At 52.5% G+C, this 25,010-nt stretch overlaps 1 protein-coding gene across 1 annotated transcript in view; it reads left to right on the top strand.

Annotated features, from left to right (window-relative positions):
- Window positions 1–25,010, top strand: part of MYO18B (myosin XVIIIB) — a 241,854-nt gene that overhangs the window by 33,610 nt on the left and 183,234 nt on the right. The window contains exons 12-15 of the mRNA XM_042909670.1: window positions 16,702–16,875; window positions 19,862–19,952; window positions 21,088–21,280; window positions 24,648–24,728. Coding sequence (XP_042765604.1) covers window positions 16,702–16,875; window positions 19,862–19,952; window positions 21,088–21,280; window positions 24,648–24,728 — 539 coding nt within the window. The remainder of the gene's footprint in view (window positions 1–16,701; window positions 16,876–19,861; window positions 19,953–21,087; window positions 21,281–24,647; window positions 24,729–25,010) is intronic.

Below are 25,010 nucleotides of genomic sequence, written 5' to 3'. Positions count from 1 at the left end.
TAGTTTAGGTCTTTTAAGGCAGCGGGTGCTTAATCAACCTCCAGCCCCTCTCCCCTCCCCGGAGGTCAGGGGGTGAGGCTGAAAGTTCTAAGCTTCTAATCATGCCTTGGTCTTTCTGGCCATCAGCCCCTGTCCTGAAGCTATAGAGCACCCTGCCACCCCCCCCCCCCCCGCCCCCCGCGCGCAGGAAGCTGGTCATTCATTAGTGAACAAAAGACCCTCCTCACTTCAGAGATGCCAAGGGTTTTGGGAGTTGTGGACCAGGGACCAGGGACAAAGACCAAATGTGTGCTTATCACAGGTGCCAAGCTTTGAGCAGGAAGCCCACTGGGCGCATGTGGGTGGTTCCAGGTGGATGGCACCCCAGGCTCTCAGCTCACTATGGGGTCCCAGCGTGCTCATGGCCCCTGCTTCATTTGAGCCTTCTGCGCCTACATCATACACGGCCGCAGCATAACTCCTTGGGGCTGCTCTGAGCCGCCTCCTTTGTGGGGCTCATATCCTATGCAGGTCCCCGCTGACCCCTGAGTTCCTGTAGGGAAACATGCCTCCTCCCCACACCCTTCTCAATCCCATTGGCCCCTGTGACATGGTGGCCTTTATCCCAGGAGGCTGGCTGCCTGTGGGGAGGAGGGGGGTGGGCTGCCCTGTCATGAGCTCTGCCCGCCCCCCCCCCCCCCCAATCAGTCGCAAAGTCAGAGGCATGCCAGCATGCCAGGACATGGAGGGGAAAGGACATGGAAGTTTTGCAGTCAGCCGGTTCAGATTTCAGCCTGGCCTTTTATCAGCGGGCTGTGACCTTGGCCAAGTTATGGAAGCTGCCTGAGCCTCAGGTGGGGGAGGAGGGATGGAGGGGGGACAAAGGATGTCTTAGAGCTATCTGGAGGCTTCCCCAAGGTTGCAATGCTAATAACGCTCTGACTCTGGGCCGCTTCCCATGCACAGGCAAGGTGACTCCTGGCTCGGTTGGTTCATTAGAAAGTGACTTGTTCTGGGGCGTGTGGGTGGCTCAGTCGGTTAAGCCTCTGACTTTGGCTCAGGTCATGATCTCGCGGTTCGTGGGTTTCAGCCCCAAGTTGGGCTCTGTGCTGACAGCTCAGAGCCTGGAGCCTGCTTTGGATTCTGTGTCTCCCTCTCTCTCTCTGCCCCTCCCCTGCTCACTCTCTGTCTCTCTCTCTCTCTCCCAAAAAATGAATAAACATTTAAAAAAAATTTTTTTTAAGTGACTTGTTTGAAGAGGTCAGCCACAACTGGCTGTTGGGGCTTAGGGAATGTGTTCTAATAGTGGCAGGGGCAGGAGGGCCCAGAACTTTCCCTCCTTCGCACAGTGGTTCCGCCTCCCTTCTGTCTCTCAGACTTGCTGTCCCAGACCGGTCCCTTGGGAAGCCGGGGGGAGGACGCTCTGGGGGCTGGTTCCACTTGGCAGGCAGAAAACCCTGGGTGATTTGACATTGCGGTTGGTTTGCTGTTGACCAAGGCTCGTGGCCCAGGCCATCCCTCAGGAGCCATCAGGGAACCATTCATCCAACCTTGTGGTTCTTTCCTTTGGCAAAGGTGGCCCCTGGAACAATTAGCTGGTGCCTGTGTGTATGTTTTTTTCCCTTTTATTTATTTATTTATTTATTTATTTATTTATTTTTTTTTTTGATGTTTGTTTAATTTTGAGAAAGAGGTACAGAGAGACAGAGCATGAGGAGGGGAGGGGCAGAGAGAGAGAGGGAGACACAGAATCCGAAGCAGGCTCCAGGCTCCGAGCTGTCAGCACAGAGCCCGACGAGGGGCTCGAACTCACGAACTGCAAGACCGTGACCTGAGCTGAAGTCGGACGCTTAACCGACTGAGCCCCTCAGGCGCCCTCCCGTGTGTTTCAAAGGCAGCAAATGGATGCTCTCTAGAACTCGATAAGGCGAGAGAGGGGGAGAAGGAAATAGCAGGGGCTCTGGTATTTGAACCCAGGCTCCCCCCACCCCCCTGACTGTGTGATTTAACTTGTGCACAGTGATTTCCCCTCTCTGGACTCAGCTTCGGTGTCTGTGAAATGGCAATAAATCTGCTTACCTTCTCTGAGCATTCGATAGTCAGAGAGACTGGATGCGTGACACCCAGCACATAGGAGGTATTCAGCAAGCCGTGACTTCCTGCTCTGTGCAAAGTACTTTTGTGGCTGGTGGTTTCTGTCGGTGTTAAAGCCAGCCCATGAGGGGGGCTGGGTGGTAGGTTGAAAGCCCGTTGGGTGGGTGGGTGAAGAACCCAGGCCTCTAAATGGAGACGCTCCTCTCCGAAGGGCGCACTGTGAGACTTCTGTACTAACGAATGGCCGGTTCCGAACCAGAATCCAGTTCTGGACTCACTGTCCAGTGCTCTGTCCACAGCCTAGCAGAAGGTCCCCAGGGCCAAGGACAGTGCAGGGCAGTACTGAGAGCAGCCAGGAGTGACACAGACCTGGGCTCATGTCGACGCGAGGACTTGAACAACTTGCCAGCTTTGGGACTGGTCAGCTGACCGTGCTGCGTAACACGTCAGCCCCAACCCCCCGTGCCTTGCACGACAATCGTTTCATTGTCTCCTGGAAGGGCTCCCTTCCCTAAGCTGGCGGTTCGGGTTGGAGGCTTGTCCTACGGTCGCAGTCACATGGTGGAAGCAGGTGGAGGAGGCTGGGGCTGGCTGGGCATCTTTCTGTCCTGTGCGGTCTGTGGCCTCCCCGCGTGAGCTCGTTTGGGCGGCTTCTCGGCGTGGCGGCTTCAAGTGCAACCTGGAAGCTGTGTCCCCTTTTCTGAGCTGGCTTCGGATATCACGCAGCATCCCTCCTGCCATCTTCTACTGGTGATGAGCCTTTGACAGCTTCGAGGGCCAGGGGAACCAGACTCCATCCCCGGAGGGGGCAGCGAGAAGGTTCTAGAACACGGGGGCTGAGAGATAACTGGGTTGGCCATGTGTTGCCACAGTGGCTTTGAGCAAGTCACTTAAGCTTTCTGAGGCTTAGTGTTCTGGCTTGTACAATGGGACTGAGAAGGGCAGTGACTTCACATGTCCACCGTACAGATGAACCGAGATGCCATATGTCAGGGGCTGAGCACAGAGCCAGGCACATGGTAAGTTCTGGCTTTTGGAAGGTACGATGGCATAAAGCTTGTCAAATTCCACAGCCAAGGCTTCCCTGCTCCCTGCTGATGTGGCAAGAAGACACTTCTGCTCCCTGCTTTTATTACCAGGGCTTTCCCTGTTCCCCGCCACTGTCCTGTAATGTCCCCTGAGGACCCCCTTCCCACAGGAGAGTAAATGAAGGATGAACTCGGTTCCCTCTTTGCGGCGAGAAACCATTTCTGTGTCTTGGGTCCCCCTGTCTGTGGGACAGTAGAACCAGACGCAACGGTCTGCCCGGGAATGATCTCCATGCACAAAACCCTCTCAGAGTCCCCTGTTCTCCACCTCAGCCCAGGACCGGGGGACCCCTTCACCCGCACTCTCGCTTTGAATCCTCCCAGCACCCGTGACAGATAGGGAAGGAATTCCCATTTTGCAGTTGAGGAATGCCGAGGCTCAGAGAGGTTATGTGACCTTGCCAAAGTCACAGAGCATCACGTGGTGGATCCTAGGTTAGAGTCGTTGCCTGCCTGCCTCCCGGATCCCTGCCCTTCGCTATTTTCTCTGCCACCCAACTGGCCTAATCCTCGCGTGCATTCTGGGCGCCCGGATGGTCGCCTCTCCCCTAAGAGCTTCTCCGCTCCGTCTAATCTCCAAACGTGGCTGTGTCCAATCTCCAATCCCTATTCCCCCATCTGGAAGGTTATGCCGTTAAGCAGAATCAAGGTCGGAGAGCTCACGAAAGGCATGGGTTCTGGGACCAGGCTGACCTGCGTTTGATCCCTGTTCTCCTGCGTGATCTCTGCGACTCCTTTGACCTCTTGAGAGTCGGTGTCCTCCTCTGTAAAATGGGAATAACAATACTGCCTGCCTCCTAGGGTTCTCGCGAGGCTCATGTCATTTAATCTGAGTATGCGAAACTTGGTCATTGTGGTTATTTTATCGCTGTATTATTATTAATAGGAAGTCTGTCCACCTCCAGGGAGCGTTCCCCTGCAAAGGTGGAGTTCCCGAGGCTGATGCGGGCTGGTCTTTCAGCCTCTCCGACCCCTGTGGTCCTGTCGCTACAAGAGAAAGCCCGAGACTGTCAGTCTGCCTGCTCTCTCTCGTTATTTCAGAGCGATGACAATAATGTCCAGAATCCAAAATAGCCACAGGACGAGCGATGCCTGTCTGGATGGCCACATTGCTTCGTTTTCCTTTTTCTCTGAAGGCCAATGGGAGGGTTAATTTACTATTCTTTCACTAAATTTGCCAGTCTACTTGCTGCTGACCCCACGGCCTAATAGATGACACTACCAGGCCCATATATAACCCAAGGGGGGGTCTCATAATGGGGTGATGAGGGGAGGTTGCCAATCAGCTGCTAACTCCCCAAACGCTATAATAAAGATGTCAGTCCCTGAATGGATGAGGTCGTAACTCGGGGAACCGGGGGTGGGGGGGCGGGGCCTGCGGGAAGGAGAGACAATAGCAGCCAGGACAGAGGCCTGGCACCCCCACCCCCACCCCCCACGGCCCCGCCTTCTCCTGCGATGCTCTGACTTCCAGTGGCCAGATCCAAGGACAGGAGGAGGTGACCAGACATTCCCCCGGCCAGGGCGAGACCCTGTGCGCAGAAGGCCGGTGACCCCACCAGCACAAAGCACCTTGTGAAGTGCTTTACTCTTTCTGTTTGAAAACCACTCTGCACACATAATACTGTAGAGTCGTCTTCCTGTCGAAAGCGGAAACCATACAGAAGACGGTGGAGTAGCAAAGGGTCCCTCCCTGCCCTGTCAGACCCCTCGGCCCTCCAAGGGGATCGTTGTTAAGGGCGTAAAGGAGCAGTGATTGCAAGCGATGAGCCCGTGCGGACACGCTGCGATGAACTAAAGTCCGCCGTCTCCATTCGGGCCCACCCTTGGAGTTGTCCATCCCGTGGGTTTTGACAAATGCGTACTGTCACATTCCACTGTGACTGCGTCATACAGGATAGGTCACTGCCCTAACAGCCTGGGTTTTGTTTTTTTTTTTTCTTTCCCTCTCTTAAACTTTTCGGTTTGAAGTCATTATAGACTCATAGGAGGTCGGAGCACCTACGCAGCCCCATGAACCCTCTCCAAGCGCGGCCAGGTCCGCAGCAGCGGTGACTGACGTGGGTGTATTACTGTCGCCTAAACCACCGGCCGCAGGGTCAGGCCCTTACACACCGTGCATTTAGCAGCATCTCTGCGTGTCACAAATATACAGGCGGGCGGTTGGCTTGGATGTTGTTTGAATATCACCGCGACTCTGTCTGCGCCTGTAAGGAGCCGGCTCGTGTCCTTGACCTCTTCTTTTATTTTAATTTTTTTTTATGTTTATTCATTTTTGAGAGAGAGAGACAGAGTGTGAGTGGGGGAGGGACAGAGAAAGGGAGACACCGAATCCGAAGCAGGCTCCAGGCTCCGAGCAGTCAGCACAGAGCCCGACGCGGGGCTCGAACCCACGAACCGTGAGATCGTGACCTGAGCCGAAGTCGGCCGCTCGACCGACTGAACCACCCAGTGACCCTGTCCTTGACCTCTTTGCGCGCTGAGTCATAGGGGTGACCCTAATTTTCTCTGTTGACCGCAGGGACCTGCCCATTATGGGGGGAGGGGAGGGGCTCTGTATCTGTAGCCGTGTTCCTGGAGGCCATTCGGGTTGTTTTTGGGTTTTGGGGGGCCTAGACAACACCGCCCTGAACACCCGTGTAGGAATGAGCATTTTGGAGGCATGGTTTCCTGAACACAGATCTGCTGGGTCAAAGACTGTGTTCTAGGCCTGACGTCTCGATGCACCCGGCCTGGTTCGCATCCCCGGGGTGTTACACGGGTTGGCTCACTGAACCCTCACTAGACTGTGGGGCGGGTACTGATGTCGTTGTTTCCACTTGGAGGTGGGAAGCCGAGGCTCTGAGGGGTGAAGTCACGACAGCTCTAAGTGGCACAAAGCTGGACCTTCTGTCTGCTGGGCACTCTGTCCGTCAGGGGCGGAGAGAGGCCTGGAGTTTCAGAATGGATCCACTGTGCCCACTTCGGGGACGCCCCCTCTGTCCGCCACTTCTGTCCTCTCCTCACTTGTCCACGCTCACTTCTGTTTCCGTAGGGGAAGCATGCAGGCCCCCAGGTGCCTCGCTCCCCTGCCCCGAGAGGGGCTCCTACTTGCGCGTCTCCCTGCCCCCGAGGACACAAGCTGCACATTTGTAGCAAGGTGTTCAGAGCCCAGCGTACCCGCACCTCCTTTGTATTTCCCCCCAAAGTGCTGATTAGGGTTGGCATCCGGGCCCCAGCTGGCGGGGGCCAGGGTCGTTCACTCCTCCGGGCTCTGGACGAGGGGACATCATGAGTCACCAAGTCGGGCCCGCTAGAGTCTGGGCCTGCATGGTTTCTCCTTGGCTCAGATGGCAAGTTCAGCCTCTCACAACCTGGACCCACCTGCCTGGCTCTGTGAACACCCTGGGCTGGGGAGGACAGAGAACCACCTGCCTCGAAGTGACTAAGATCACGCCAGGCCCGAACCCCTATTTGTACCGGGTGGGGGCAGAGGATCAGAGAGGGGAAGGGCCTTGTGCAGGGTCACACAGCAAGGCTGTGGGGGAGGTGGGACTAGAGCCCAAGTGTCTGGGCTCCTGGGCCATTTCTGTGTTCATTTTGCTCAGCCCTTCCTTTCCTCTTCCCTCCCTCCTCCTCTTCCTCCTTCTCTCCTCCTTTCCTGTCTTCTCCACTGTGCCTTGGCTGCCCAGGGACACCATCCTTACTTTCCAAGACAAAATTTCAGTCCGATCAAGGGAGATAGACCCAGATCAGGGCATGGAGGAAGCCCGGAGAACACTGTAGGCAGGAGACACTCTGAATTCAAAGTGGTCAGCCCCGTCCAAGGGGCCTACCACCCTAGGGGACCCTTGAGCTGAATCTCCAAAGCTGAGAAGAAATTGGAAAGGGTGCTTCAGGGAGAGGAGCCTCCCCGAGCAACGGTATGGTGGTTTCAGCGAAGCCTCCGCGTTCCCGTCTGCAAGGTGCCAACCTAAGGGGTGATGCTGGGTCGAAAGGGGGCCCTGACGAAGAGATTGCCACGTGGCCCTACAACCTAGAGATTGCGCTGATGTGTCCTTGGACCCAGCATCCCCGAGGCCCGTCCCCCTCCTGGGACCCGTCCCACCCGCCTGCCTTTGTGTAGACACAGACCCCGCATCCTCAGCCCTGCCCCAGCTGGTGGCTTGGCTCCTTGCCCGACAGCTGGTGCAGCCGGGCCTATTCTGGGCCACAGGCAAGGATTTATTCTGCGTTTTCTGAGCATATTGAATTCATTCATTAAGCCGAAATGGCTGCTCTGGGATGTAAACAATTATATTTTTAAAAAGCCCACAAAACCCTGAAGTGGCCGACGCTAGAAGGCATTGCTCGTGGGCAGCCCCACACCGTGGGAGGGCGGGGTGGGGAGGCTGAGACCCCCCCTCCCCCGGGCCAGCAGATTTCACATAGGGTGAGCTACTCCCTTGCCGGATAGCCCTGTCAAGGCCCCTTCCAGCTTCGTAGCCTCAGTTTCCCATAAATGATAACAGGAGCTGATATCTATCTAGTGCTTACTATGTACCAGGCACTATTCTAAGAGCTTTGGCCATTTCTTATCCCATTTTACAGATGAGGAAACTGAGGCTCAGAGAGGAGAAAGGGCTTACCTAATGGGGGTGGGCCAGATGCCCTCGGGGCTCTCTATAAGCCTTGATCACCAGAGCCCCTACTAACCTATAGCTGGAGGTGGGGAGATGTAAGAGGTAAGGTAAGTTATGTAAGGTCATGGACGTGGGAAGGGGAGGAGCCCAATTTTGGGTTGTAGAATTCCATCCTTAAAGATTTCGCTCCTATTCATTTTTTTAAAGTTTATTTGTTTTGAGAGAGAGAGAGAGAGAGAGAGAGAGAGAGAGAGAGAGAGAGGAGAGGAGAGACAGAGGGAGAGAGAGAATCCCAAGCAGGCTCTGCACTCTCGGCACAGAGCCAGACTCGGGGCTCGATCCCACGAACTGTGAGATGATGACCTGAGCTGAGCCCAGGAGTCGGACCCTCAACCCACTGAGCCCCCCCAGGCGCCCCTAAAGCCTTCCGTCCTATTCTTTATGCCACGTTATGTCGTAGGGTCCGGGGCGCCATCATTAAATGCAAGCAGTAATGAGACCTTTTCACATGGCTACAGTAATGGCAACAGTAATGGCAACAGTAATGAGACCTTTTCACATGGGGAGAGCAGGTGTGGATTTAGCACAGGGTCAGGCACGTGGTGAGCATTCAGGAGACACCGCCTGCCGGCTGGGCTTTCCTCAGGACCCAGGAAGCAGCTCCAAAGGGAACAGCGTGATAGGCTGAGGGACGCCGGAAGGTAGGAAAAGCACGGACGGGGAGCCAGCCAGGGCTGCTCCAGTCCTAGCTTCTGCCTCACTAGCTGTGCGGCCTCAGGCAAGTCTCACACCTGCTGCTGGCCCTGCCGGCCGGCCGAGCCCTTGCTCCTGGAGTCCCCTGGAGGGAGCAGAGTAATGTGACAAGTCTCCCCTTCCACCGGCTCCTCAGCAAAGATCACCAGCTCTGCGGGCTTCACATCCAATGTCTCACTTCATCCTTCCTTCAAACAACCCTCTGGGAGAAGAGCCACCCGTCTCACGGATTTGGAAACTGATGCTCAGAGAGGGGACATCTCCTGCTGGAGATCTCGCCGCCAGGCCGAGTCTGCCTTTGGATGTCCAGCCTCTGCTTCTTTCCCTAGTTGCCACCGCCCCAAAGATGCCATGTCTGCCTTTTCCCTCCAGCCTCGTGATCGAGTTAGCTCGGGAGACTCCTCCTCCGGCTCCCCTTCTCTTGTAAATTCCTGATGCCCGTTGGTATACTCGAGGCTCTGAGAAGTCCTGCACGAAAGCGGCCATCTTCCTTGGTTTACTCTGATGCTGCCCCAACTGATTTGTCTAGTGAGACTTCTTTTTTTCCCCCAAACACCTGCTCATACTCCCCAGAGCGCTGGGAGTGGTCTGTACATTGCCTTCTAGGCAATGTGAGCTGCAATCCAGTTGGGTTATAGATGGCTTATTGACCAGGCCTTACAGGGAGCACTGACTGTGCATACGCAGAAAGGTGTTGGGGCAGACGGCAACTTTGTCTGAAGCCAGACAGGTGGGACAGTAGGGACATACAGTAGCAGCGATAAGAAGCAGGCAGGGCTTTGAAGTTCTAGCCCGTAAGAGGGTTGCCTTTTCCATGGTCCCAACACTAGAACCTTGCTGGTCACCCCTGCGCAGAAAGCCACAGCTGCCTGAATTGAGTTGGTTCCCGGGGTTTCTCTTTCTGACCCATCCGTCCCCTGGAAGGGCAGAAATCTCAGAGCGCGATCATAATCGTAGGAGCTGACGTTCACAGAACGGACCCTGTACTAAACGATCTGCACAGATAACCTCACTGAGGCTCCCCAAGCGTTTCATGGGGGTAGGTTCCATTTTACAGAAGAGGAAATGGAGGCTCTAGGAGGTGGCAGGACCTCCCCCACACCACGGGGCTTTAGGCGGGAGAGGTGGGATTCGAACCCAGGCACTGCCTCGTCTTCTAGCATCTCTAGACTTTCAGGCTTATCTCTTCCCTGCAGGTCACATCCTTCCTCGCAGGGCTCTGGATTGTGAACCGCTGTGTGAGGAGATGTGACCCAGATGCACTAGCGTTATAAATAAGTCACATAATGCTTGGTAATTCAGCGACAGCACGGCTATTGTTGGAAGTTGTTGGAAGGAGAAGTAACTTGGTTATTAATAAATGCAGGAGGCCTCAGTAATTGATAGCAATTGAACTCCTGGTGCACAGGGGAAAGCTGTTGTGTTATTATTTCATCTCTCTCTCTCTCTTTTTTTGGATCAAACATAAAGGGAAAAACCTGCTTTTGCAGGTGGATTTGAGCCTCTCAGAAACTGTAGTCCGTTTACATTTCCTTGCTCCTTCCTTTTTTTCTGGCTCTCATTTTCGTCCTTTCTATTCAAATCCCAACCTGCCTCTTACCAGCATAGTGACCTTGGTAGGTGATTCAGGTAAGGCAATTTGTCCAGGGTCATCTGGTTAATTGAAGGGTCTTTCTGGTAAATCAGTGTTTCCTAAACTAGCGTCTCATGGGACATCAGACCTGCAAGGTGCTTCTAAAAGTATTCTCAGGCCTAATATGTCTGAACAGAATGTCCTCTTCTTGGAGATTCATAAGATATACTTTAAAGGCTCTGAGAAGTCCCGCAGTTTAAGAAACTTGTTTCACCAAGCAATGACCAGCTTGATATGATACAGGATTCATTTCTTCCCAGTGACACTGATGAACGACATGGAATGACAGCTATGAGGAACGCCTTTGGGGGAACTGAGCCCCCAGCTGTCTGGCCGCTCTGCCCTGTTCCATACCGCTCTGCCACACGGGGACTTTCTGACTCAGCCCTGCCCTTGGTGGCACACTGGCTGGAGCCGGGCCTCACCCCAGATGTTGCAAATGGCTTCAGAGGAACAAAGACACAAAGAAATAGCAGCCTACCAAACCTTGGGTCTCTTTCAGACCCAATTCTTGGCCTCAATAATTGAAGGGAAATGCAAACCAAACTTTGCTCTAAGCGTGACCAGCCTCGAAGGCCCTCTTGGAGTCTTAGCACCTGACGTGGGTACAGCAGCTGATGCAGGCATTCAAGGGCAAGATGGTTCACGTGGGAGGTGATCCCAGGATGTGCTGTGGGGAAGGAAGGCAGCCTTGAAGGGTGTGTTAGCAAGCCAGCTATCGCTGTGCACAACAGGGGCTCAGTCCCGCTAGAGACCTCTGGGGGGCAGCATAGAGCACACACACGGAGTTAACCCACTCAGAGGGCATCACCTTGGTCATTGGTTGAGGGCTGAGGATTTCAATTTCATGGCACTTCCAGCTCCCCTGGCATGAGCAAGTGCCACTGGGAGAGTGACAGGGAGCATTTCCTGCTTACAGCTCAGCATCCCGTGTCCTGTGCGATGCTTGCAGAAGAGGGAGCAGCAGGAGGGAGCACAGCAAGCCTCCCCGGGGGGTGGGGGTGGAGCTCTGACGGCGCCCTTGCTGGTCCCCCCAACCCCCATGTTGCCAGGAGAAGTCTGTCCCTGTTTCCTTTTGACTTGACCTACATACAGCCCACGTGTATGTTCAAACTCAACCTAAAACGGGATGCAGGGAGGTACCAGAACCGCCGCTAATCAGGGGTCAGGGACCTGGACTCAAGTTCTAGCTTGGCCACTTACATGCTGGGTGACTTAGGGCATGGCAATATCCCCTCCTGTGTCTCAGCAGCTTGTACTGTAAAATCAGGCTTAAACAACACTCAGCCTGCAGGCCCTGCAAGGCAGTTGGGAGCTCGGCCAAGGTCACACAACTGTCCTCTCCCTCAGTGTAGACACACTCAGTGTTCATCCTTCAGGCCATGGCGAGGCGCACGGACCCTTTGTCACTAAGACTAAGAGAAGAATTGGTCCTTGCAAATAATCTTTAGAACAGATCCACGGGTGGGTGGTTCCTATGACACGTGCGTTGTATTTATGCAAATCCTGCCATACATGCAAGGCAAACACAAAGCTAGGGGTTACAGGTGCGCGTCTTTTCAAAAGTCCTGGCCGCTAGAGGCAAGCCATCCATTTTATGTGTGTGTGTGTGTGTGTGTGTGTGAGCGTGTGTGTGTTCTGTTGGAGGCAAAGCCTTCTGTGTTGGACTTGTAAAGAAGAGAAGCTATTTACGGGCCATTTGAGATTCTCCAGGGCAATCTGAAGGGCACTTGACTTTAGACTGAGACTCACTGTGAGGCGAGGCCCCTCTGCACCAGCGCCATGGTTAGGATATTGAGTGCTGGAGTCAGGAGGCCTGAATTCAAATCCTACCTCTGCCCCTTCCCAGCCGCGTGGCCTTGGAAGGTCACCCTGCGGTCTGGTGTTTTCCTAAGCCAAGCGGTGATGTTACTGTTGGCCCCTGGGGCCGTGGGGAGGATTCAATGAGGCAGCAGCGGTGTTTGGTGCTGAGTCCAGCGCCTGGCGTGGGAAGGTGCATGGCACGTGCTGCTGGCTGAAGTTAGGATATTCAGGTGGCCTTTGTGATATTGTCAAACACTGGCCTTTTGGTTTCTTTTTCTTGGGTGAGCGAGACAGAGGAGGAGTGACAGGTGGGCCACCAGGGAGCATTTCCTGCTTAGAGCTCAGCATCACGTGTCCTGTGCGACGCTTGCAGAAGAGGGAGCAGGTCCCTGCATGGTGTGTGCAGAAGCCAGACTGCGGTCCTACCTGCCACGGGGCCCTGTGTCCCGCCAGGGACCGGCAGAAGGGCTGACAGCCACGTGCACAGGCCTGAGATGATCTCTGTGTGTGGCTTTGGCGTTATTCTGGGCACAGTCTGCTTGCCTCCTGGTGGGTGAGGAGAAAGCCCTGGGTTGAGTTGCATGACCCCCTTTGGAGGGGGCTAGAGGCAGGGAGAAATCCACAAACCCGCCCCACAAAGAGTCCCCTCTGAGGAGCTGGCTCCATCCTGTCTGTCCGTCTCACTTCTGTGTTGTCTTTCATTTGATCTTTCCTGTTAGAAAAGGCGGTCTCTAAGGTTCAGATGGCGGGTTCCGTGGGGAGAGGAGAACACAGAGATTCTCCTCCCCGGTCTTGGAGAAGCGGCGAGGGAAAGCAGGTGGGGCTGGCCGTCATCGAGAAGCGTGCATTCCACTCTCCATTCCTTCCACCATGTAATTACCCACTTTACAAATGTTTGTTGAGCACTTCCTGGTGCCAGCTCTGGTCGGGATAGAGCAGCAACCATACAGACTCTGCCCGAGCACACCAGCAGGTGGCTTCCTCGCGGTCTGAGATCCGCACACAAGGGCGGGAATCCTGCTCTGCCTCTCACTCCCTGGACCAGAAACTAGACCTTGCCGGGTCTGTTCCACATCTTTGAATTACCTCAGAGGCTTTTTATGAGCGTAAAGAAGAGGGTGAGGAAACACATCGCACAGTGCCCGGCACGTGCCGACGCTTGATGGCTGTCCTTGTTCAGTAAGTGATGGCTTTTCAGGAGAAGGAAACATCGCATAAATGAACATCACTTGGATGGGAATCTCCAGCCCCGGTGGCTTTCCGAGGACAGCTTTGTCCTTGGCTTTGGGGTCGGTTGGTAGGAGGTGCTGAGCCCATGTGTGTCTGCGTTTCCGTGGAAGAGAAATGACCTCAGTTGGCTCAGAATCTCTGGGGCGTGGCCCAAATCTGAAGGGCGCCGATTCATTATCCATCCCCCAAATCCTCTCCTGAAGCCAGAGACAGACAGATCTGCAGGAGGAGTCCCTGCAGCTGCCAGGACGGAACAATCCCGGTCGGGTGAGTGGTGCCCTCTTTGATTTCACAGGTGGAGAAGGGAATAGACATTTATTGAACACCTTCTCAGGGCCAGACGCTCTGTTGGATTATCTCTCGCATAAGTGTAACCATCTCACCCAGTCCTTGCAGCCCTGTGACGAAGTGCTTGGGGTTTTATGACTCCATTTTACAGATGAGGAAACTGAGGCTCAAAAAGGCTGTGCACCTCACCCAAAGACTGGCAGCTGAGAATGGCAGAAGCGGGGATAAGGACCCAGATCCTGTCTGGTCCAGTGTCCATGTTCCTGTCTCTGCCTCGGGTGCCCCCCAGTTCTCTGTCTTCCACCCATGTCTGAACAAATATAGGGGAACCCATGGGGTTGGATCTTGTGCACCAACCAGTCTTTAGGGAACTGGAAGCAAAACACGCATTTTCCTGGAGAAGCTCCCTGTGTGTCCCCCCACCCCCACCCCACCCCCTGGATGCTGCCACCAGCAGGATGCTGCACTGGGCCCTGGGAAATATCCCCCTTGTCAGGCAGGATTTAGAGTCAGATCGAGCCTGTTCACTGCTCCTCTTTTCAGAAAGAGCCATGGTTGATTGCCCTCCCGATTCAGCAAGGTACCGAAGGTCACTGCAGGCAGAGTGTAGGGGAATAATTTGGAGAGTGGCCGAGGAGGGTTGACAGGGCAGGAGAGAGACAGGACATCGCCTACCTAGAACATTATCTCCTGTTTAACTGCCTTTCAACCCCCAACACAGGGGGAAAGAAGACTCACTAGGGGCTAACAGCCTTTAAAATCTCTAACCCTCACTAATCTTCCATTTTGACACAGAGCAGACCTCCGGCTCCCAGGTAACTGTGTCTAATTAGCATCTATTGATACTTTTGTGCTCATATTGTATTTATTTCTGCTTTCTGTTTGTGACAAGTGATAATGGTGTTGGTTTGCAAACTGGCCCCAGCTCACCCAGGGCACAGGGAGATGAAAGACAGAAACAGATCACTCACAGATTGGTAGCCGGCAGGTGTAATAAGCAAGGGAATTTACATCGGAGCCTTGTCTCTGCTGGCCAGCCCTGTACATCCCTGCACCCACCCACCCGAATCTTAAAAGTGTGTACAGCATATTCAATCCAGATGGTGTAAACAACACCTTACTCACTCAAGGCTAAGTCCTTGAAGACAGCTCCCCCACCCGCTATGGGAACGTGGGCAGAATGTACGTTTCACAGAGAGGGGAGGGGGGTGAGGAGCCCAGGGCCAGCTCCAGGGTCAATGGGCAGTCACGTCCTCTCGATGGCCTCCTCCAACAAGTGGGTTTTCATTTAAGATAAGGCTGTAATATTTCTCCTCACAACATATTTAGTTAAGTGAAAAAGATAAATGAGTCCGTGTTAAGGAAAGTCTCACCTAGGGTCCCAAGGATACGGCAAATTTCTTAAAAGTGGGTATCTGAGGGACTGATTTTGGTGAAATGGTACTTCTTGTATTTAGTGTCCATCTGATTTCTGGTGGCTTCTCTGAATCAGCCTTTTCATCTGTAAAGTGGGAATATTCTCTTGTGATGATCAGTGCTGAGTAACTGGCATGGAGGAGGATGCCAATGAGCAGTGGCTATTGTGGCCCCTCGGTGACCTGGGGGCACCCAAGTATCACATAAAATCTTTTTCCGAATTTCCACCAGACTGATTCTTCAAGACGTCTTCTTGAAGAACTGGGCCCTGTGATCTCTTTCTGATGGATTGAGAAACCTAGGGCAGCTGTGTTTTTTATTTCAAAGAAGGAAACATTTATGGGAAGATAAGTAATGGAAGAAATTATTTAAGGATGGCACTCGTATTGGTTTTCATCAGCCATTAATTTTTTATTCGGATTATAAAATTAGTACACAAGCGCCATAGAAAATTTAGAAAATACAAAATCCCCTTACCCAGCTATGACTGTTCATATTTGGACATATTTCCTTTTTACTATTTTTAAATTTTTTGAAATGTTCGTATTTATTTTTTGAGAGAGAGACAGGACACAAGCAGGGGAGGGGCAGAGAGGGAGAGAGAGGGAGACACAGAATCAGAAGCAGACTCCGCGTTGTCACCACAGAGTCCGACACCGGGCTCGAACTCGCGAACTGCGAGATCGTGACCTGAGCAAAGTCGGACGCTCACTGACTGAGCCACCCAGGCGCCCTGCTTTTTACTATTGTTGTTTTTTCACAACACTTTAGAATGATTTGCACAGTTGACATCATACTCTGGTACAGTTCTCTAATTTGCTTTTTACTTAATGTTTGGCTGTAAGCATTGTTTGTGTTGGACAGTCTTTGTTGTTGATCCTAAATGGCCTTATAATAGGTCATAGTGTGGTTCCCCATTGCTCCTTCAACCTCATTCGGCTCCTCCTCATCCCCCTCCCCTGCCTTGCCTTCCAGCCACCTGGCCTTCTTGACATTTCTCGAATAGACTATGTTTATTTCTGCCTCAGGACCTTTGCACAGTCGCCTCCTCCCCTCTCTAAAGCTCTTTCCTACTTCTTTAGGAAGCCACCTCCTTCTCACCTTTTATAACCCAGCTCAGACCTCACATCCTCAGACAGAGCCCTCTCTGACCACTATGGATCCACAGGGATGCTCTTAGTTTCTCTTGATCTCGTCTCTTGGCTTTATTTTCTCCTTAAAGGGGAGTCACTTTATAATTCTATCACCTCAAGTTATCTTGTTCATCTATTTGTTTTCCTGTTTACTGTCTAATTCCCTCAATAGATTGTAGGCTCCATGAGGACAGGCACCTTGTCTGTCTTGCCCATCATTGATTTCTCTGTGGCAGACACAGTGCCTGTCACGTAGTAGGAGCTCAGTACATGTGTTTTGAATAAATGGATGGGTAGTCAGGTGGTCGGATGTGTGGCTGGGTGGGTAGTTGAATGGATGGGTGGGTGGCAGGAGGCAGTGGGTGGGTGGATGGATAGGCAAGTGGATACATGGGTGGACAACTCATACTTGTTTTTACTATCAATTCTCCAATTCCACATTTAGAATGTCCACATGATAATTGTAATTGCTTTGAAAAAGTGAACAATGCAAATGCAAGGAAGCAGGAAAAGCATATGTCTTGGGAAACCTGACCCCTGCCTGGGGCGGTTGTTGGGGTTCCCCGCTGAGGGCGGGTGGCCCAGAGGGTGGGAGGTGGCGAGACCCCCGAGGTCCTCTTGGGAGCCCACACACTCCATGCCCAGGGGTTCACCACCGTCCTTCTGCTTTGTCCCTCTTGCAGTCGGCCGGAAGCAGTTCATGCGGTTCGAGTGGGCAAACCACGCAGCGGAGGCCCTGGGCTGCGAGTATGAGGAGCTGAACACGGCCACCTTCAAGCACCACTTGCGACAGATCATCGAGCAAGTGACATCTGGGCCGGGCCGACGGAGACCTGAGGGGGAGGAGACCAGCTCAGGTGCCGCACTGCTGCCTCTCTGGGTGGGCCAGCCTCTGGGGACACTACAGCACACGTTCACCTGCTCATCAGGACACACTATATGCAGGTCTTCCAGGTGCAAGGGAAGCCCTTGTGGGCGGAAGTGGACATGGGTCCCGCCTGCAAGGTGCTTCTGGCCAAGCAGCGCTGTCCAGGGTCCTTGAAGTCTCTGCTGCAACCCAGCAGGACGCCCTGGGCTATGGAGGGGGGATGCTGTGAGCTCTGCCAAGGGACCAACACTTTTCCATTGGCTGTTACGTTTGTTGAGCCCCTACCTGTCGGGCGAAGCCTGGCCTTCCAGTGTGAGGAACCAAAATTAGGCCGGGATGGCAAAAAGGACTGGGAGAATAGTAGATGAGGCTGAAGAGCTGGGGTGGGAGGTGGTCAGCTCATATAAGACTCTGTTTTTTGTTTTTTGTTTTTATGCTCAGGCCCATGAGAAGCCTTGCAGAGGCACAGGCAGGGAATGCCATGATGTGACTTGCTTGTCCTTCAAATGGCTCAGCCGGTGGCGGCGGGGGGCGGGGGGGGGAAGACAGGGGAATGGGTGGGAGAAGGGAGGACACACAGGAACTTACACAGTCACTTAGTGAGATGATGGTGGTTGCACAAGGGAGGCAGCGGTACATATGTTCAAGGTCTACTCTTATACAAATAGAGATTATAACATGGGCCCTAGTGGAGAAGCAAGGGATTGGGGTGGCTTCTAGGATTTTGGCCTGAGTGGTTGGAGGAGCAGAGGTGCCTCGGACTGACGTGGGGGGTGGGGGGAAGCAGAAGGGCTTTGTATGGCACCTGCTGGAGTGTGATCGGCTGGGTCCCAGATCTGCAGCCTCCACCAGCCAGATGCTTTGGCTGCAGAAAGTGAGGACAGAGGGACCTCCTGGAACCCCAGGAGTCTCTGAGAACTAAGAGTGGTTGTCTCAGAGACTGCAGAGTCCGGCATCAGTGGGTAGCACTGTTTCGAATTGTGGTATGGGGCCCCATCTCTTCGAGGCCCCTCAGATCCTCGGAGCTGCCGCACCTCTAAGGACTTCCGCTTGATGACTAATGTCACCTGGATGCCACTAGCCTTTTGTCTGCTTCTGGGTCCAGGTGTGAGCTGCAGTCTGCTTGTGGTCACTGCTCCTCTCTGAAACACACACACGCGCCCCACAGTCACACACATGCACGTGCACACGCACACCACAGGCCCACAGACTCACACTACACATGCACATGCACAGGTGCACAGACATTCACCACACACACGCACAGGCACGCAGGAAGCACACCAGTGCGCACAGACACATGAGCGTATGTGCACACACATTCCGACATCAGCGCTAATTACATCTCAGGCCAAGGTATCAAGGGTAGATGTGAAGCAGACAGGGGACCAGCAGGCTTTGGAGAGATGTGGAGAGGCTGGGGGTTGCCTAGCAACAGCCCAGGTTGGGAGTGGAGCTGCAGGAGGGGTGGGAAGTGCCTTGGGGCTGCACTGGGGCTGCCTGGAATGTACAAACAGAATTGTATCTCCAGGCACAGCGCAGATTTGAAAATCGTGTTTCCGATTCTGCGGATGGACCCGAAGCCTGAGGGTCACGATTTACAATCTGACCCTCCCGTCGCAAAGTCTCACTCTGCTTCGTTCAAGGCACCCTAATCAGGGCTAGCTATTTTAATGGGACGTGTGTGTGTGTGTGTGTGTGTGTGTGTGTGTTTAAACAAAATTGAGACTGTGACTGTATTAATAGTTTGCTAAGCCTTTTCATTCCTCCTAACATCACAAGTGGGCACTTTTCCATCTCTCTCCAAATTCATCTCTGCCTGACTTCAAGCACTCCTTTGCACAGACTACAAATTATCTAACCCCATTTGCTATTGTTGGATATCCAAGTTGCTTCAAAAAAGCGATTTTTGTCCAATGTAATCAACAATCAGGAGAACATATGTACCCAGAGATCTTTGTTTCTCTGAATATTTCATTAGGATTAAAAGCCCAGGAGTGAAATTATTAAGTCCAAGTGTACGAACATTTTATGGCCTCTGCCACAGGATTGCCAACGTTCCCTCCAGAAAGAGGGAACAACAAAAATTTACTGAGTGCCTACTATGTGTCAGGCACTGTGGATCTGGGAGCCAAGACACCCAGAGATGGTCCCCATCCTCGGGTCATTCCCGGCCTGCTGCCGGGCACGGGCGTGGGGGGAGGTTGTTAATAAAATAACTACACATAAATAAATAACAGTATAAAGATATACTGAGCTCAGTGCTCTAAGAGCAGGGTACCTTTGTCCTTCTGTGTCTGGCCTATTTCACGTAGCATAATGTCCTCTGGGTTCATCCGTGTTGTAGTGCGTGACTGGATTTCCTTTTTTTACAACTGAATGATACACTTCACGTTCCCAATTATATGTGGAATCTAACACAGTCACACTCATAGAAGCAGAGAGTAGGGTGGGGGTTACCCGGGGCTGGGGGAGGGGAAATGGGAGAGAATGAGTGAAGGGTATACAGTTTCATTCGTGCGAGATGAGAAAAGCCTAGAGCCCAGACAAATAAATGGATGGACACGATGACCAGCACACAGATATGTCCACTGTGCAGCCAAAGAACCTGTGGCTACCAATACTGTCTTGTATACTGACAGTTCTTTTGAGGGGGTAGGTTGCCTGAGAATTGGCTTAACACAGGGGTGGTCAAGGCAGGCTGCCCTGGGAGGTGACACTGGGTTGATCCCAAGCGATGAGAAGGAGCGCGCATTGGAGAAGACGTAGGGCAGGTTACTCAGAACCCCGTAAGTCCCGATAAGACACTTGGACTTAGTCCTAAGAGTGTGGGTACACAATTTCGGCAGTGGAGGGAGGTATGTGAGTGGAGTAGGGGTTCTCGAAGGCCAGCAGTGATGCCCGTGGAGTGTGGTCCTTGGCCCCAGGCAAGGTCCTGACCACGGATGTCTGCCTTTCCCTCTTTTCCACTCCAGGGCTCAAGATGACGGGCGTGGAGTGTGTGGAGGGGATGGCCTCGGGCCTGTACCAAGAGCTCTTTGCGGCTGTGGTCTCACTCATCAACAGGTAACAGCGGCCTCTTTGCAGGCACACAGATGAGCCCAAGCAGGGGGCGCTTTAGCAGTTTTTTTGTTTTTTGTTTTTTGGTTTTTTTTGTTTTTTGTTTTGTTTCTTAGCAAGAGAAGAGTGAGTTTTTGAGCCGGGAAGTGCTGGAAACGTTTAAATTCCACCTTGGCCACCCAAGGCATAGCTGTTCATCTCTCGGACCTCCCCTCTGCACCTGCGAAATAGCTCTGTCCCCCAGGGTCATTGCGAGGATTAAAAGAAAGAATGGATTTAAGCATTTCTTACTAATGGTGATCGTAAGATACCAGCAATAAAAATTAACAATTTGGGGGGACCCGCTAAGTCAGGACAAGGGCCTGCGCTAATTGGTTCCCTCGCCTTGTGACATTTAAAATATATATTTTTAAGCTTTTAAAATTCATGTATTTTGAGAGAGAGAGAGACAGAGCGAGCAGGGGAGGGACAGAGAGAGAGAGACAGAGACAGACAGACAGAGGATCCGAAGCAGGCTCTGTGATGACAGCAGTGAGCATGATGAGGGAATCGAACTCACAAACCGTGAGATCATGACCTGAGCCGGTCGGCCGCTCAACCGAATGAGCACCCAGGCACCCCTTTGAAAGGGCTGGTTTTTAAAATTTTTAAAAAATGTTTATTCATTTTTGAGAGACAGAGACAGAGCATGAGTGGGGGAGGGGCGGAGAGAGAGGGAGACACAGAATCCGAAGCAGGCTCCAGGCTCTGAGCTCTCGGCACAGAGCCCGACACGGGGCTCGAACTCACCGACTGCAAGATCATGACCTGAGCTGAAGTCGGACGCTCAACCGACTGAGCCACCCAGGTGCTCCTGACTCCCTTGATCCTTACTGTATCCCCTGGGATCATCTTATTCATCCTACTATCATTTAAGAGTTGGGGAAACCTTAGCTCAGAGAGGTTAATTAACCTGCCTCAGGTCACACACCCTGGAATCGGTATTGAGCCTCGTTTTGGCGCTAGATCGGCTGGATCCCCATATCCACCCAGCATGCTGCCTCAGTTTCTCCACGTTTGTGATGGGGGAAGTGGGAGAGACTTGGACCAGCAGGGCCGGAAGGTTCCATGTGGCCTCGGGGCCTCGCCCCTCTCTCCCCAGGTCCTTCTCTTCCCGCCACCTCTCCATGGCCTCCATCATGGTGGTGGACCCCCCGGGCTTTCAGAACCCGCGGCACCAGTGCAAGGACCGGGCGGCCACCTTCGAGGAGCTGTGCCGCAATTACGCCCATGAGCGATTACAGCTGCTTTTCTACCAGCGGACCTTCGTCTCTGCGCTGGAGCGATACCGACAGGTGTGACAGGCCTTCCGCGGGGCTTAGCGGCGGGTGTGAGGCCAGCCGGGGCTGGGGGGGGAATGGTCTGGTCCTTCGGTAACCCCTGGTTTCATCCTGTTTGGCCCGCCACCGAACAAAGCCCTAACTCCGGACCCCAGCTTCCCGGGGCCTGTGCTGCCTCCCCATCTCCATGCACGGCCCCCCATGCCCTCCCGTCCACAGACACCAGGGAACTCGGGGCTCCCCAGGCCTTGCTCCCCTGGCTGTCCCTTCATTGCCGTGACCTGTTCCTCTTGCATCTTCCCGGTGGAAAGCCCTTTGTGCTCAGTGGGTGGGTGAAAACACTGGACGTAAGGAGACACACAGCCCTTTGGATCCTAGCGTGGTAATATCTAACAAAGCCCAAGGTGCACTTCTCTAGGGGCATGAACCAGGAAACATGTACAGGTACTTTCCTTGCCAGCCCTTCTCTTCTTGCTTTTTTTTTTTTTTAAAAAAGCAGCTTAAATTGAAATATAACATTCACACAGAAAATGCATAAAGCAGTGGAGTCCAGCTCAGTGAATTTATCCCAATGAACATACTCATGCATGTGCCACCCAAGGCAAAAGGGGAACACTGCTAGCACCCAGGACGCCCCCGGCCTATCCACCGCCTCCTTCCTCCCTGAAGGGGACCGCGTTGACTCCAGCAACTGCTAGTGGCAAAATGTTAGAAATGATCATCTTGTGTATCAGTAGGATAATGAGTATTGAAATTATGGTTTGTTTTTTGTTGTTTTGTTTTTGGTTGTTTTTTGTTTTTTTTTTTTTTGTTGTTTTTGGCTGGAGACAAAAACTGATGATAAGCCCTGGCATCTGACTCTAACTCTGTCACTTATTGGCTGTGTGGCCTTAGGAAAGGCACGTGCCCTCTCTGATCCTTGGTTCCATCACATGTAAAATAGAAATAGCAATATTCCTGTATCAGTTATCAACTGCCACAATAATGCTACGTAGTAAAGTGCCCCCAGAATCTAGTGGCTTTAAAAAATTACCTCTTGTTATTGCCTACAAGTCTCTGGATTGCCTGGGTAGTTCTCTGGTCTTGGCTGAGCCAGCTCCTGTGTCTGTGGGCAGATGCAGGGTGGGTGGGTAGCTCTGATGGTCCTGGCCAGTGCTTTCCTGTGTCTGGGGGTCAGATGGCCGTGAGCTGATCCGGGCAGGCCTTGGCTGGGATCACTCCTCTGTGAGCCAGGAATGGAATGTCCTATCCTCCGGCAGGCTAGCCCAGGCTGCTCTCATGGCACTAGGCAGGGTTCCAAGAGATGAGCAGGCATGTGCTGGGCCCCTCGAGTCCTCAACTTGGACCTGGCAATGACACTTATGTATTCAGTTGGTCACGGCGGGTCCAGGGCTGAGCCCTGACTCAAGGGGTGGGGAAATAGGTTCCCCTTCTTGATGGCAGAAACTGCAAGAGTGAGAGGCACAGAAGGGGAGACAACAGGGGCTATTTTTAAAATCATTTTTACCACACCGCCTGAAAGGGCTGCTTTGAGTATCTTATGAAGTAGGATAGAAAACGTCCAGGCTGTATTAGGTATTCAGTACATGATAGCAGCTCCCACAATATCTCAAGTTATTTCTGATGATCAAAGCAATACGTGCTCTTTATTCAAAAACTGGAAAGCGCATAGACGTGTCCATAAGCAGAAAACCTAATCTCCTTTAGCCCCACCGGCCACAGGCGACCATTGTGGCTGCTGTCTGTATTTTATACCACTTATTTTCCATTTATCGTCTTCTCTGCAGAGTTCTGATCCTTCCCTATACAGGATGTCGTTGTCTGCTGGTTTCCGCCCACCATCGTGCTATTCACGTGTCTTCCTTCCACGTGCAGCTTTTAGTAATCATGCATTTCAGTGGTTACGTCCAATTCTGTCTCCACCCTCCTTTGCACGTCTGGCTGTTTTCCACGATTAAGCTATTGTAAGAAACACTGCGATGAACATCGTGGTGCATAGCCGTGCCCGCACATGTCTGGTGACTTTTGTATTACAGGCGACTGTCATTAGCCGTAGTTTACGTTTGCTCCCTCGGGCACCCAGTGTTCAGCCCAGCGCTCATTAGCTACTCAGTAAATCCTAGAAAAGTTTGGATTGAATGACCGGCTCCTGATAAAGCTGTCACCACGATTACTGACAGCCCGCCAGGATGAACAAGGTCAGGATGTTATTGGAATGTCGGTCTACAACCCTTCTTCTCATACAAAGGCTATGGGGTGTTGAGAGACACATACGGACGACCTGCTTGAAAAAAGGGCAAAGGATTTGAATGGATACTTTTCCAAAAAAGATATACAAATGGCCAAGAAGCCCATGAAATTTAGGGAAGTGCAAAGCAAAACATTGAGATATCACTTAATACCCAGTAGTGTGGTTACTATCAAAACATAAACGAAACCAAAAACAGAACACAGCAAATGTTGGTGAAGATGTGGAGAAATGGGAACCTGTGTGTTGCTGGTGAGAATCTAAAACGGTGCAGCTGTTGTGAAAAACAGGACGCTGGTTTTGGAAAAAATTAAAAAAAAAAAAATAGAATTACCATGTGACCCAGCAATTCTCCCTCCGGGTATCTACCCCCAAAGAATTGAAAGCAAGGTCTCGAAGAGATATTTGCACCCACGTGCACAGCAGCATTATTCGTAATGGCTAAAAGTTAGAAGCAACCCACGTGTCCGTCAGTGGATGGTGAATTCCTGCGTAAATAAGTGTCCACACAATAGGCCGTTATTCAACCATAGAAAGGAGGGAAGTTCTGATCCATTGCAACGTGGATGAACCCTGAGGACATTATACTGAGTGCAAAATAAGCCAGTCACCAAGGGACAGATCCCGTATGACTCCACTCATGTGAGATGCTCACGAGAAGTCAAATTCCTAGAGACAGAAAGTGGAACAGTGGTTGCCAGGGGCTGGTGGCGGAGGAGGGGGGACGGGGAGCCTGTGTTTATTGGGGACAGAGTTTCTGTTTTGCAAGATGACAAAGTTCAGGAGGTGGGGGGCCGTGACGGTTGCACAACATGTGAGTCTGCTTAATGCCTCTAGCTCTACACTTAAAAAGGTAGATTTTTATGCCGTGTGTATTTTACCACAATTAAAAAAACGATAATAGGAAGGAGCCTGGCTTGCCCGGTCAGTGGAGCACGTGACTCTTGATCTCGGGGTTGTGAGTTCAAGCCCCATGTTGGGTGTAGAGATTACTTTGAAAAACTATTTTAAAAATGATAATAAGAAAAAAGTTAAGGGAAGGCAAAAGCCTTCACTTCTCTTTTCTCCTCTAGAAGTTTTCCACCCCAGTCAGCTCACGGAAGGAACTAATGTTGAACTTTTGTGACTTTGCAGGAAGGTATTCCCGTGCCCTTTGACCTCCCGGAGCCTTCCCCAGGGACCACGGTGGCTGTCGTGGACCAGAATCTTTCCCAGGTAACGCGGGGCCCAGCCGACTGAGGCTCTGAGATGCCATGGAGGTTTTAATTGAAATACTAGATGATTCGAGTCTTGAAGCCACTGGTTCTCAATGCTGTCTGTCCCTGGAATGGCCGAGGGGTTGTTAAAGACAGTGAAGCTGGTGACCCACTCCCAGACCGATCCGAGGATGTGGCCCCGGGGCAACGAATCTTCAAATCCCCTCAGGTTGAGGACCACCCCTCTACTTGATGTCTGAGTCTGTGCTCGGTGCTAAGCTGAGGGGGGCTCAGGTCCAGT

This window comes from Panthera leo, chromosome D3 (assembly GCF_018350215.1).
Source record: "Panthera leo isolate Ple1 chromosome D3, P.leo_Ple1_pat1.1, whole genome shotgun sequence".
Lineage (NCBI taxonomy): Eukaryota > Metazoa > Chordata > Mammalia > Carnivora > Felidae > Panthera > Panthera leo.
This window is presented reverse-complemented; position numbering and strand designations above follow the sequence as displayed.